The sequence below is a fragment of the Gordionus sp. m RMFG-2023 genome, chromosome 2 (assembly GCF_954871325.1).
Source record: "Gordionus sp. m RMFG-2023 chromosome 2, tfGorSpeb1-WG-v2, whole genome shotgun sequence".
Classification (NCBI taxonomy): domain Eukaryota; kingdom Metazoa; phylum Nematomorpha; class Gordioida; order Chordodea; family Parachordodidae; genus Gordionus; species Gordionus sp. m RMFG-2023.
In genome coordinates, this window is record NC_088776.1 from 63786614 (window position 1) to 63798414 (window position 11801).

Here is an 11801-nt window from a genome sequence, read left to right on the forward strand (position 1 = left end):
CACTAAATAATTCTGGCATCTAGCTTGGTTAGAAAGGGAGCGTTTTTATAGGTTTTTCCCAAGCACATAAATATTTTGGGCCCATTCAAGTAAATATATCACGAAGAATAATTTTAAATATGTTTTTTACGCAATTTGTAAGAATTATATTAATTACCTATAGCCTATTTCGTTAGGGCTAAATAGTCGCCACACTAACTTGTATTTATATTGATTCGTTAATATATATATATATATAATTTTCATATTTATTGTGGTTTATTTGTTTAAAAAATTTGTTTTTTAAAAATCAAAAATTATATTATCAAATAAAAATTTAAAAATATATAATTTTAAGAAATAAAATAAATTGTATACACAAATATTAGAATAACCAAATGAGAGAAATATTAAATAAATTTCTCAATCATATTTTAATAACTCTATCTATCTATATCTATTTAACTAATCAAATGAAAATTTATATGTAATGGTCTTGTTAATATAGTAAAATAGAAATGGTAAATGTAAAATTATTATAATGAATTTAACTGATCTATGAACCAATGGGAAGAAAGATATCATGGGTTTACTTGATTTTTGATTGGCTAGAGCTAATTTATAAAGATTCATTTCCAAAAGTAATTTGTTTATAGCTATAAATATATTATTTTGTCTCTGCTTGAACTCAAACACGTGGGTTAAAAAAAGCTAATATAAAATTATTTAGATAATGTTATTACCCAAAATACAGGATACATATGAGCAATAGTTATTATATAATGTGCCGGATAATAATTTTATATATATATAATATTGGGAATAATTAAAAATATATATGTATCATTTATAAGAATATTAGTCAAAATTAGTCCTAGACGGGTAATTATAGATTCTTAGTCGTAATAACCTGTATATTATGTAAAAATATAATGTTGTCAAATATTTAATAGGCTCACTCAAAGTAAAATAAATCATGACATTTAAGGAGTGCATAATAGGTAGGATGTGGCAGGTTAATAAACCAATTGAATAGGAAGTCAATTAACAAAACATGACAAGAATAATATTCATAATATGATTATCTCTAAAAATGATAATATAAATGGAATTTCGAATTTTATAATTTTCATCAGATATCAGGGAAGGGATTATCTATTATTAACAGGTTAATTTTTTAAAAAAAAATTAAAATTAAAACAAATGCTATCCTTATTTCATGGGGCATGATCGATAAAATAAAATATATAATATTAAATTATAATAATATGAAATTATAAATAAACCTTTGTCATTGATAAATTTTAGCTAAAAAAATAATAATATCAATTAAAAAATTTACTTGATGGTGTGTATTGTGAACGGTCAAGATCGGGAATGATGCGAGTTGGAATAAAAAATCTTTTAGTGGCTATAAGAATGTTAAATATATTAATTATGCTTATAAAATAAAAGGTTTACTTGATGGTGTCACTTGTGAACGGTCAACATCGGTAATGATGCGAGTTGGTATAGAAAATCTTCGAGTAGCTATAAGAATGGTAAATTTATTATTTATTATGCTTATAAATAAAAGGATTTACTTGATGGTGTCTGTTGTGAACGGTCTACATCGGTAGTGATGAGAGTTGGTATAGAAAATCTTCGAGTAGCTAAAAGAATGGTAAATTTATTATTTATTATGATTATAAATAAAAGGTTTACTTGATGGTGTCTGTTGTGAACGGTCAACATCGGTAATGATGCGAGTTGGTATAGAAAATCTTCGAGTAGCTATAAATATGGTAAATATATTATTTATTATGCTTATAAATAAAAAGATTTACTTGATGGTGTCTGTTGTGAACGGTCTACATCGGTAGTGATTCGAGTTGGTATAGAAAATCTTCGAGTAGCTATTAGATGGGTAAATTTATTATTTATTATGATTATAAATAAAAAGATTTACTTGATGGTGTCTGCTGTGAACGGTCTACATCGGTAGTGATGCGAGTTGGTATAGAAAATCTTCGAGTAGCTAAAAGAATGGTAAATTTATTATTTATTATGCTTATAAATAAAAAGATTTACTTGATGGTGTCTGTTGTGAACGGTCTACATCGGTAGTGATGCGAGTTGGTATAGAAAATCTTCGAGTAGCTAAAAGAATGGTAAATTTATTATTTATTATGCTTATAAATAAAAAGATTTACTTGATGGTGTCTGTTGTGAACGGTCTACATCGGTAGTGATGCGAGTTGGTATAGAAAATCTTCGAGTAGCTATAAGAATGGTAAATTTATTATTTATTATGCTTATAAATAAAAAGATTTACTTGATGGTGTCTGCTGTGAACGGTCTACATCGGTAGTGATGCGAGTTGGTATAGAAAATCTTCGAGTAGCTATTAGATGGGTAAATTTATTATTTATTATGCTTATAAATAAAAAGATTTACTTGATGGTGTCTGCTGTGAACGGTCTACATCGGTAGTGATGCGAGTTGGTATAGAAAATCTTCGAGTAGCTATTAGATGGGTAAATTTATTATTTATTATGATTATAAATAAAAAGATTTACTTGATGGTGTCTGCTGTGAACGGTCTACATCGGTAGTGATGCGAGTTGGTATAGAAAATCTTCGAGTAGCTAAAAGAATGGTAAATTTATTATTTATTATGCTTATAAATAAAAAGATTTACTTGATGGTGTCTGTTGTGAACGGTCTACATCGGTAGTGATGCGAGTTGGTATAGAAAATCTTCGAGTAGCTATAAGAATGGTAAATTTATTATTTATTATGCTTATAAATAAAAAGATTTACTTGATGGTGTCTGCTGTGAACGGTCTACATCGGTAGTGATGCGAGTTGGTATAGAAAATCTTCGAGTAGCTATTAGATGGGTAAATTTATTATTTATTATGCTTATAAATAAAAAGATTTACTTGATGGTGTCTGCTGTGAACGGTCTACATCGGTAGTGATGCGAGTTGGTATAGAAAATCTTCGAGTAGCTATAAGAATGGTTAATTTATTATTTATTATGATTATAAATAAAAAGACTTGATTGTGTCTGTTGTGAACGGTCAACATCGGTAATGATGCGAGTTGGTATAGAAAATCTTCGAGTAGCTATAAATATGGTAAATATATTATTTATTATGCTTATAAATAAAAAGATTTACTTGATGGTGTCTGTTGTGAACGGTCTACATCGGTAGTGATGCGAGTTGGTATAGAAAATCTTCGAGTAGCTATAAGAATGGTAAATATATTATTTATTATGATTATAAATAAAAAGATTTACTTGATGGTGTCTGTTGTGAACGGTCTACATCGGTAGTGATGCGAGTTGGTATAGAAAATCTTCGAGTAGCTATTAGAATGGGTAAATTTATTATTTATTATGCTTATAAATAAAAAGATTTACTTGATGGTGTCTGCTGTGAACGGTCTACATCGGTAGTGATGCGAGTTGGTATAGAAAATCTTCGAGTAGCTATAAGAATGGTAAATTTATTATTTATTATGCTTATAAATAAAAAGATTTACTTGATGGTGTCTGTTGTGAACGGTCTACATCGGTAGTGATGCGAGTTGGTATAGAAAATCTTCGAGTAGCTATAAGAATGGTTAATTTATTATTTATTATGCTTATAAATAAAAGGATTTACTTGATGGTGTCTGTTGTGAACGGTCAACATCGGTAATGATGCGAGTTGGTATAGAAAATCTTCGAGTAGCTATAAGAATGGTTAATTTATTATTTATTATGATTATAAATAAAAAGTACTTGATTGTGTCTGTTGTGAACGGTCAACATCGGTAATGATGCGAGTTGGTATAGAAAATCTTCGAGTAGCTATAAATATGGTAAATATATTATTTATTATGCTTATAAATAAAAAGATTTACTTGATGGTGTCTGTTGTGAACGGTCTACATTGGTAGTGATGCGAGTTGGTATAGAAAATCTTCGAGTAGCTATAAGAATGGTAAATTTATTATTTATTATGCTTATAAATAAAAGGATTTACTTGATGGTGTCTGTTGTGAACGGTCAACATCGGTAATGATGCGAGTTGGTATAGAAAATCTTCGAGTAGCTATAAGAATGGTTAATTTATTATTTATTATGCTTATAAATAAAATTACTTGATGGTGTCTGTTGTGAACGGTCGACATCGGTAGTGATGAGAGTTGGTATAGAAAATCTTCGAGTAGCTATAAGAATGGTAAATTTATTATTTATTATGATTATAAATAAAAGGTTTACTTGATGGTGTCTGTTGTGAACGGTCAACATCGGTAATGATGCGAGTTGGTATAGAAAATCTTCGAGTAGCTATTAGAATGGGTAAATTTATTATTTATTATGATTATAAATAAAAAGATTTACTTGATGGTGTCTGTTGTGAACGGTCTACATCGGTAGTGATGCGTGTTGGTATAGAAAATCTTCGAGTAGCTATAAGAATGGTAAATTTATTATTTATTATGATTATAAATAAAAAGATTTACTTGATGGTGTCTGTTGTGAACGGTCTACATCGGTAGTGATGCGAGTTGGTATAGAAAATCTTCGAGTAGCTATAAATATGGTAAATATATTATTTATTATGCTTATAAATAAAAATATTTACTTGATGGTGTCTGTTGTGAACGGTCTACATCGGTAGTGATGCGAGTTGGTATAGAAAATCTTCGAGTAGCTATTAGATGGGTAAATTTATTATTTATTATGATTATAAATAAAAAGATTTACTTGATGGTGTCTGCTGTGAACGGTCTACATCGGTAGTGATGCGAGTTGGTATAGAAAATCTTCGAGTAGCTATAAGAATGGTAAATTTATTATTTATTATGCTTATAAATAAAAAGATTTACTTGATGGTGTCTGTTGTGAACGGTCTACATCGGTAGTGATGCGAGTTGGTATAGAAAATCTTCGAGTAGCTATAAGAATGGTAAATTTATTATTTATTATGCTTATAAATAAAAGGATTTACTTGATGGTGTCTGTTGTGAACGGTCAACATCGGTAATGATGCGAGTTGGTATAGAAAATCTTCGAGTAGCTATAAGAATGGTTAATTTATTATTTATTATGATTATAAATAAAAAGTTACTTGATGGTGTCTGTTGTGAACGGTCAACATCGGTAATGATGCGAGTTGGTATAGAAAATCTTCGAGTAGCTATAAATATGGTAAATATATTATTTATTATGCTTATAAATAAAAAGATTTACTTGATGGTGTCTGTTGTGAACGGTCTACATCGGTAGTGATGCGAGTTGGTATAGAAAATCTTCGAGTAGCTATAAGAATGGTAAATATATTATTTATTATGATTATAAATAAAAAGATTTACTTGATGGTGTCTGTTGTGAACGGTCTACATCGGTAGTGATGCGAGTTGGTATAGAAAATCTTCGAGTAGCTATTAGATGGGTAAATTTATTATTTATTATGATTATAAATAAAAAGATTTACTTGATGGTGTCTGTTGTGAACGGTCAACATCGGTAGTGATGCGAGTTGGTATAGAAAATCTTCGAGTAGCTATTAGAATGGGTAAATTTATTATTTATTATGATTATAAATAAAAAGATTTACTTGATGGTGTCTGCTGTGAACGGTCTACATCGGTAGTGATGCGAGTTGGTATAGAAAATCTTCGAGTAGCTATAAGAATGGTAAATTTATTATTTATTATGATTATAAATAAAAAGATTTACTTGATGGTGTCTGTTGTGAACGGTCTACATCGGTAGTGATGCGAGTTGGTATAGAAAATCTTCGAGTAGCTATAAGATATGGTAAATTTATTATTTATTATGCTTATAAATAAAAATATTTACTTGATGGTGTCTGTTGTGAACGGTCTACATCGGTAGTGATGCGAGTTGGTATAGAAAATCTTCGAGTAGCTATAAGATATGGTAAATATATTATTTATTATGCTTATAAATAAAAATATTTACTTGATGGTGTCTGTTGTGAACGGTCTACATCGGTAGTGATGCGAGTTGGTATAGAAAATCTTCGAGTAGCTATTAGATGGGTAAATTTATTATTTATTATGATTATAAATAAAAAGATTTACTTGATGGTGTCTGCTGTGAACGGTCTACATCGGTAGTGATGCGAGTTGGTATAGAAAATCTTCGAGTAGCTATAAGAATGGTAAATTTATTATTTATTATGCTTATAAATAAAAAGATTTACTTGATGGTGTCTGTTGTGAACGGTCTACATCGGTAGTGATGCGAGTTGGTATAGAAAATCTTCGAGTAGCTATAAGAATGGTAAATTTATTATTTATTATGCTTATAAATAAAAGGATTTACTTGATGGTGTCTGTTGTGAACGGTCAACATCGGTAATGATGCGAGTTGGTATAGAAAATCTTCGAGTAGCTATAAGAATGGTTAATTTATTATTTATTATGATTATAAATAAAAAGACTTGATTGTGTCTGTTGTGAACGGTCAACATCGGTAATGATGCGAGTTGGTATAGAAAATCTTCGAGTAGCTATAAATATGGTAAATATATTATTTATTATGCTTATAAATAAAAAGATTTACTTGATGGTGTCTGTTGTGAACGGTCTACATTGGTAGTGATGCGAGTTGGTATAGAAAATCTTCGAGTAGCTATAAGAATGGTAAATATATTATTTATTATGATTATAAATAAAAAGATTTACTTGATGGTGTCTGTTGTGAACGGTCTACATCGGTAGTGATGCGAGTTGGTATAGAAAATCTTCGAGTAGCTATTAGATGGGTAAATTTATTATTTATTATGATTATAAATAAAAAGATTTACTTGATGGTGTCTGTTGTGAACGGTCAACATCGGTAGTGATGCGAGTTGGTATAGAAAATCTTCGAGTAGCTATTAGATGGGTAAATTTATTATTTATTATGATTATAAATAAAAAGATTTACTTGATGGTGTCTGCTGTGAACGGTCTACATCGGTAGTGATGCGAGTTGGTATAGAAAATCTTCGAGTAGCTATAAGAATGGTAAATTTATTATTTATTATGATTATAAATAAAAAGATTTACTTGATGGTGTCTGTTGTGAACGGTCTACATCGGTAGTGATGCGAGTTGGTATAGAAAATCTTCGAGTAGCTATAAGATATGGTAAATTTATTATTTATTATGCTTATAAATAAAAATATTTACTTGATGGTGTCTGTTGTGAACGGTCTACATCGGTAGTGATGCGAGTTGGTATAGAAAATCTTCGAGTAGCTATTAGAATGGGTAAATTTATTATTTATTATGATTATAAATAAAAAGATTTACTTGATGGTGTCTGTTGTGAACGGTCTACATCGGTAGTGATGCGAGTTGGTATAGAAAATCTTCGAGTAGCTATAAGAATGGTAAATTTATTATTTATTATGCTTATAAATAAAAAGATTTACTTGATGGTGTCTGTTGTGAACGGTCTACATCGGTAGTGATGCGAGTTGGTATAGAAAATCTTCGAGTAGCTATAAGAATGGTAAATTTATTATTTATTATGCTTATAAATAAAAGGATTTACTTGATGGTGTCTGTTGTGAACGGTCAACATCGGTAATGATGCGAGTTGGTATAGAAAATCTTCGAGTAGCTATAAGAATGGTTAATTTATTATTTATTATGATTATAAATAAAAAGACTTGATGGTGTCTGTTGTGAACGGTCAACATCGGTAGTGATGCGAGTTGGTATAGAAAATCTTCGAGTAGCTATAAATATGGTAAATATATTATTTATTATGCTTATAAATAAAAAGATTTACTTGATGGTGTCTGTTGTGAACGGTCTACATTGGTAGTGATGCGAGTTGGTATAGAAAATCTTCGAGTAGCTATAAGAATGGTAAATATATTATTTATTATGATTATAAATAAAAAGATTTACTTGATGGTGTCTGTTGTGAACGGTCTACATCGGTAGTGATGCGAGTTGGTATAGAAAATCTTCGAGTAGCTATTAGATGGGTAAATTTATTATTTATTATGATTATAAATAAAAAGATTTACTTGATGGTGTCTGTTGTGAACGGTCAACATCGGTAGTGATGCGAGTTGGTATAGAAAATCTTCGAGTAGCTATTAGATGGGTAAATTTATTATTTATTATGATTATAAATAAAAAGATTTACTTGATGGTGTCTGTTGTGAACGGTCAACATCGGTAGTGATGCGAGTTGGTATAGAAAATCTTCGAGTAGCTATAAGAATGGTAAATTTATTATTTATTATGCTTATAAATAAAAGGATTTACTTGATGGTGTCTGTTGTGAACGGTCAACATCGGTAGTGATGCGAGTTGGTATAGAAAATCTTCGAGTAGCTATAAGATATGGTAAATTTATTATTTATTATGCTTATAAATAAAAAGGTTTACTTGATGGTGTCTGTTGTGAACGGTCTACATCGGTAGTGATGCGAGTTGGTATAGAAAATCTTCGAGTAGCTATAAGAATGGTAAATTTATTATTTATTATGCTTATAAATAAAAGGATTTACTTGATGGTGTCTGTTGTGAACGGTCAACATCGGTAATGATGCGAGTTGGTATAGAAAATCTTCGAGTAGCTATAAGAATGGTTAATTTATTATTTATTATGCTTATAAATAAAAGGATTTACTTGATGGTGTCTGTTGTGAACGGTCTACATCGGTAGTGATGCGAGTTGGTATAGAAAATCTTCGAGTAGCTATAAGATATGGTAAATATATTATTTATTATGCTTATAAATAAAAAGATTTACTTGATGGTGTCTGTTGTGAACGGTCTACATCGGTAGTGATGCGAGTTGTATAGAAAATCTTCGAGTAGCTATAAGAATGGTAAATATATTATTTATTATAAAAAGATTTACTTGATGATGTCTGTTGTGAACTGTCTACATCGGTAGTGATGCGAGTTGGTATAGAAAATCTTCGAGTAGCTATAAGAATGGTAAATTTATTATTTATTATGATTATAAATAAAAAGATTTACTTGATGGTGTCTGTTGTGAACGGTCTACATCGGTAGTGATGCGAGTTGGTATAGAAAATCTTCGAGTAGCTATTAGAATGGGTAAATTTATTATTTATTATGCTTATAAATAAAAGGATTTACTTGATGGTGTCTGTTGTGAACGGTCAACATCGGTAGTGATGCGAGTTGGTATAGAAAATCTTCGAGTAGCTATTAGAATGGGTAAATTTATTATTTATTATGATTATAAATAAAAAGATTTACTTGATGGTGTCTGTTGTGAACGGTCAACATCGGTAGTGATGCGAGTTGGTATAGAAAATCTTCGAGTAGCTATAAGATATGGTAAATTTATTATTTATTATGCTTATAAATAAAAGGATTTACTTGATGGTGTCTGTTGTGAACGGTCTACATCGGTAGTGATGCGAGTTGGTATAGAAAATCTTCGAGTAGCTATAAGAATGGTAAATTTATTATTTATTATGCTTATAAATAAAAGGATTTACTTGATGGTGTCTGTTGTGAACGGTCAACATCGGTAATGATGCGAGTTGGTATAGAAAATCTTCGAGTAGCTATAAGAATGGTAAATTTATTATTTATTATGCTTATAAATAAAAGGATTTACTTGATGGTGTCTGTTGTGAACGGTCAACATCGGTAATGATGCGAGTTGGTATAGAAAATCTTCGAGTAGCTATAAGAATGGTAAATTTATTATTTATTATGCTTATAAATAAAAGGATTTACTTGATGGTGTCTGTTGTGAACGATCTACATCGGTAGTGATGCGAGTTGGTATAGAAAATCTTCGAGTAGCTATAAGAATGGTAAATTTATTATTTATTATGCTTATAAATAAAAAGATTTACTTGATGGTGTCTGTTGTGAACGGTCTACATCGGTAGTGATGCGAGTTGGTATAGAAAATCTTCGAGTAGCTATAAGAATGGTAAATTTATTATTTATTATGATTATAAATAAAAAGATTTACTTGATGGTGTCTGTTGTGAACGGTCTACATCGGTAGTGATGCGAGTTGGTATAGAAAATCTTCGAGTAGCTATAAGAATGGTAAATATATTATTTATTATAAAAAGATTTACTTGATGATGTCTGTTGTGAACTGTCTACATCGGTAGTGATGCGAGTTGGTATAGAAAATCTTCGAGTAGCTATAAGAATGGTAACTTTATTATTCATTTTGCTTATAAGATAAAAGGTTTACTTGATGGTGTCTGTTGTGAACGGTCAACATCGGTAGCGATGCGAGTTGGTATAGAAAATCTTCGAGTAGCTATAAGAATTAAATTTATTATTCATTTTGCTTATAAGATAAATGGTTTACTTGATGGTGTCTGTTGTGAACGGTCTACATCGGTAGTGATGAGAGTTGGTATAGAAAATCTTCGAGTAGCTATAAATATGGTAAATTTATTATTTATTATGCATATAAATAAAAAGGTTTACTTGATGGTGTCTGTTGTGAACGGTCAACATCGGTAGTGAAGCTAGTTGGTATAGAAAATCTTCGAGTAGCTATAAGTATTGTAAATTTATTATGTATTATGCTTATAAATAAAAAGTTTTACTTGATGGTGTCTGTTGTGAACGGTCAACGTCGGTAGTGATGCTAGTTGGTATAGAAAATCTTAGAGTAGCTATAAGTATGGTAAATTTATTATTTATTATGCTTATAAAATAAAAGGTTTACTTGATGGTGTCTCTTGTGAACGGTCAACATCGGTAGTGATGCGAGTTGGTATAGAAAATCTTCGAGTAGCTATAAGAATGGTAAATTTATTATTTATTATGCTTATAAAATAAAAGGTTTACTTGATGGTGTCTCTTGTGAACGGTCAACATCGGTAGTGATGCGAGTTGGTATAGAAAATCTTCGAGTAGCTATAAGAATGGTAAATTTATTATTTATTTTTCATATAAATAAAGAGGTTTACATGTTGGTGTATGTTGTGAACGGTCAACATAGGGAGTAGTGAGGGTTGGTTTAATAAATATTACATATGCTTTAAAACAATTTATAAATATATAATATAATTAAAATATTCACATATATATTCTTAAATTATATTAGCACTAGGATGATGATGTTATAAATTTTACACGTTTACTCTATATATATTCATATGATATAAAACACAAATATTTTCGCGAAAAATCCTTAAAAACTATGATTGTAAAATCATCACGAAAAAATTCAATTCCTAATATTATTTGAGAAATTTAGAATACTAACCCCAATATACAGCTCATATTAATGAAATGAATTAATTATTTTAAACATATTTAACTTTTATAATTCAAGTATCGAATTTTAGTCATATTTTTATTTCACACACTCTAATGAAAATTTTGAAAATTCAAATATATTGTGGATACTACACAGACGTGTTGAAATTTATATTATACAATATATCTGTGGGATGATGGCCTGCTCATATGATGGAAAAAGAATACCCATATGTCATTCCACTTTATATTTTAAAATACACACTATAAGGTGATCACATGGATATAAATATAATACTAAAGATAAAGTCACAGTTATCTTCTCTCCTTTTCGAACTTTTAATAATATTAGATACATGTCCAATATCATGCCACCGTTATATTCAAATTATTTAATATAACTATTTATTAGTTATAAACCATAAAAATTCATAACATATCCTAGAATATATTCGACTATATCATTTTCGAAAAATACATTATTTATATATAATTGTAATTTATAATGAACCATAAATTAGACACACATTATTTATAGTTACAACTCATGAGTAACTATCAACCTAAACACCATGATATCTCTACGT

The 11801-nt window shown here is 29.4% G+C and overlaps 1 protein-coding gene across 1 annotated transcript; it reads right to left on the reverse strand.

The window, feature by feature from the left end:
* Positions 1 to 875: 875 nt before the first annotated feature.
* On the reverse strand, positions 876 to 11446 carry LOC135924544 (mucin-2-like). Its single transcript, XM_065459606.1, has 80 exons — positions 11443 to 11446; positions 10801 to 10869; positions 10679 to 10747; positions 10557 to 10625; positions 10435 to 10503; positions 10313 to 10381; positions 10193 to 10261; positions 10071 to 10154; positions 9959 to 10027; positions 9837 to 9905; positions 9715 to 9783; positions 9593 to 9661; positions 9471 to 9539; positions 9349 to 9417; positions 9226 to 9294; positions 9103 to 9171; positions 8980 to 9048; positions 8858 to 8926; positions 8624 to 8692; positions 8502 to 8570; positions 8380 to 8448; positions 8257 to 8325; positions 8135 to 8203; positions 8013 to 8081; positions 7891 to 7959; positions 7769 to 7837; positions 7647 to 7715; positions 7529 to 7597; positions 7407 to 7475; positions 7285 to 7353; positions 7162 to 7230; positions 7039 to 7107; positions 6917 to 6985; positions 6795 to 6863; positions 6673 to 6741; positions 6551 to 6619; positions 6429 to 6497; positions 6311 to 6379; positions 6189 to 6257; positions 6067 to 6135; positions 5945 to 6013; positions 5822 to 5890; positions 5699 to 5767; positions 5577 to 5645; positions 5454 to 5522; positions 5332 to 5400; positions 5210 to 5278; positions 5088 to 5156; positions 4968 to 5036; positions 4846 to 4914; positions 4724 to 4792; positions 4602 to 4670; positions 4480 to 4548; positions 4358 to 4426; positions 4235 to 4303; positions 4114 to 4182; positions 3996 to 4064; positions 3874 to 3942; positions 3752 to 3820; positions 3633 to 3701; positions 3511 to 3579; positions 3389 to 3457; positions 3266 to 3334; positions 3144 to 3212; positions 3022 to 3090; positions 2904 to 2972; positions 2782 to 2850; positions 2660 to 2728; positions 2538 to 2606; positions 2416 to 2484; positions 2294 to 2362; positions 2172 to 2240; positions 2050 to 2118; positions 1928 to 1996; positions 1806 to 1874; positions 1684 to 1752; positions 1563 to 1631; positions 1441 to 1509; positions 1322 to 1390; positions 876 to 889 (listed from the first exon to the last, which is right to left on the reverse strand). The coding sequence occupies exons 1-80, from the start codon at positions 11444 to 11446 to the stop codon at positions 876 to 878; spliced, it is 5415 nt and encodes a 1804-aa protein (XP_065315678.1).
* Between the last annotated feature and the right edge of the window lie 355 nt (positions 11447 to 11801).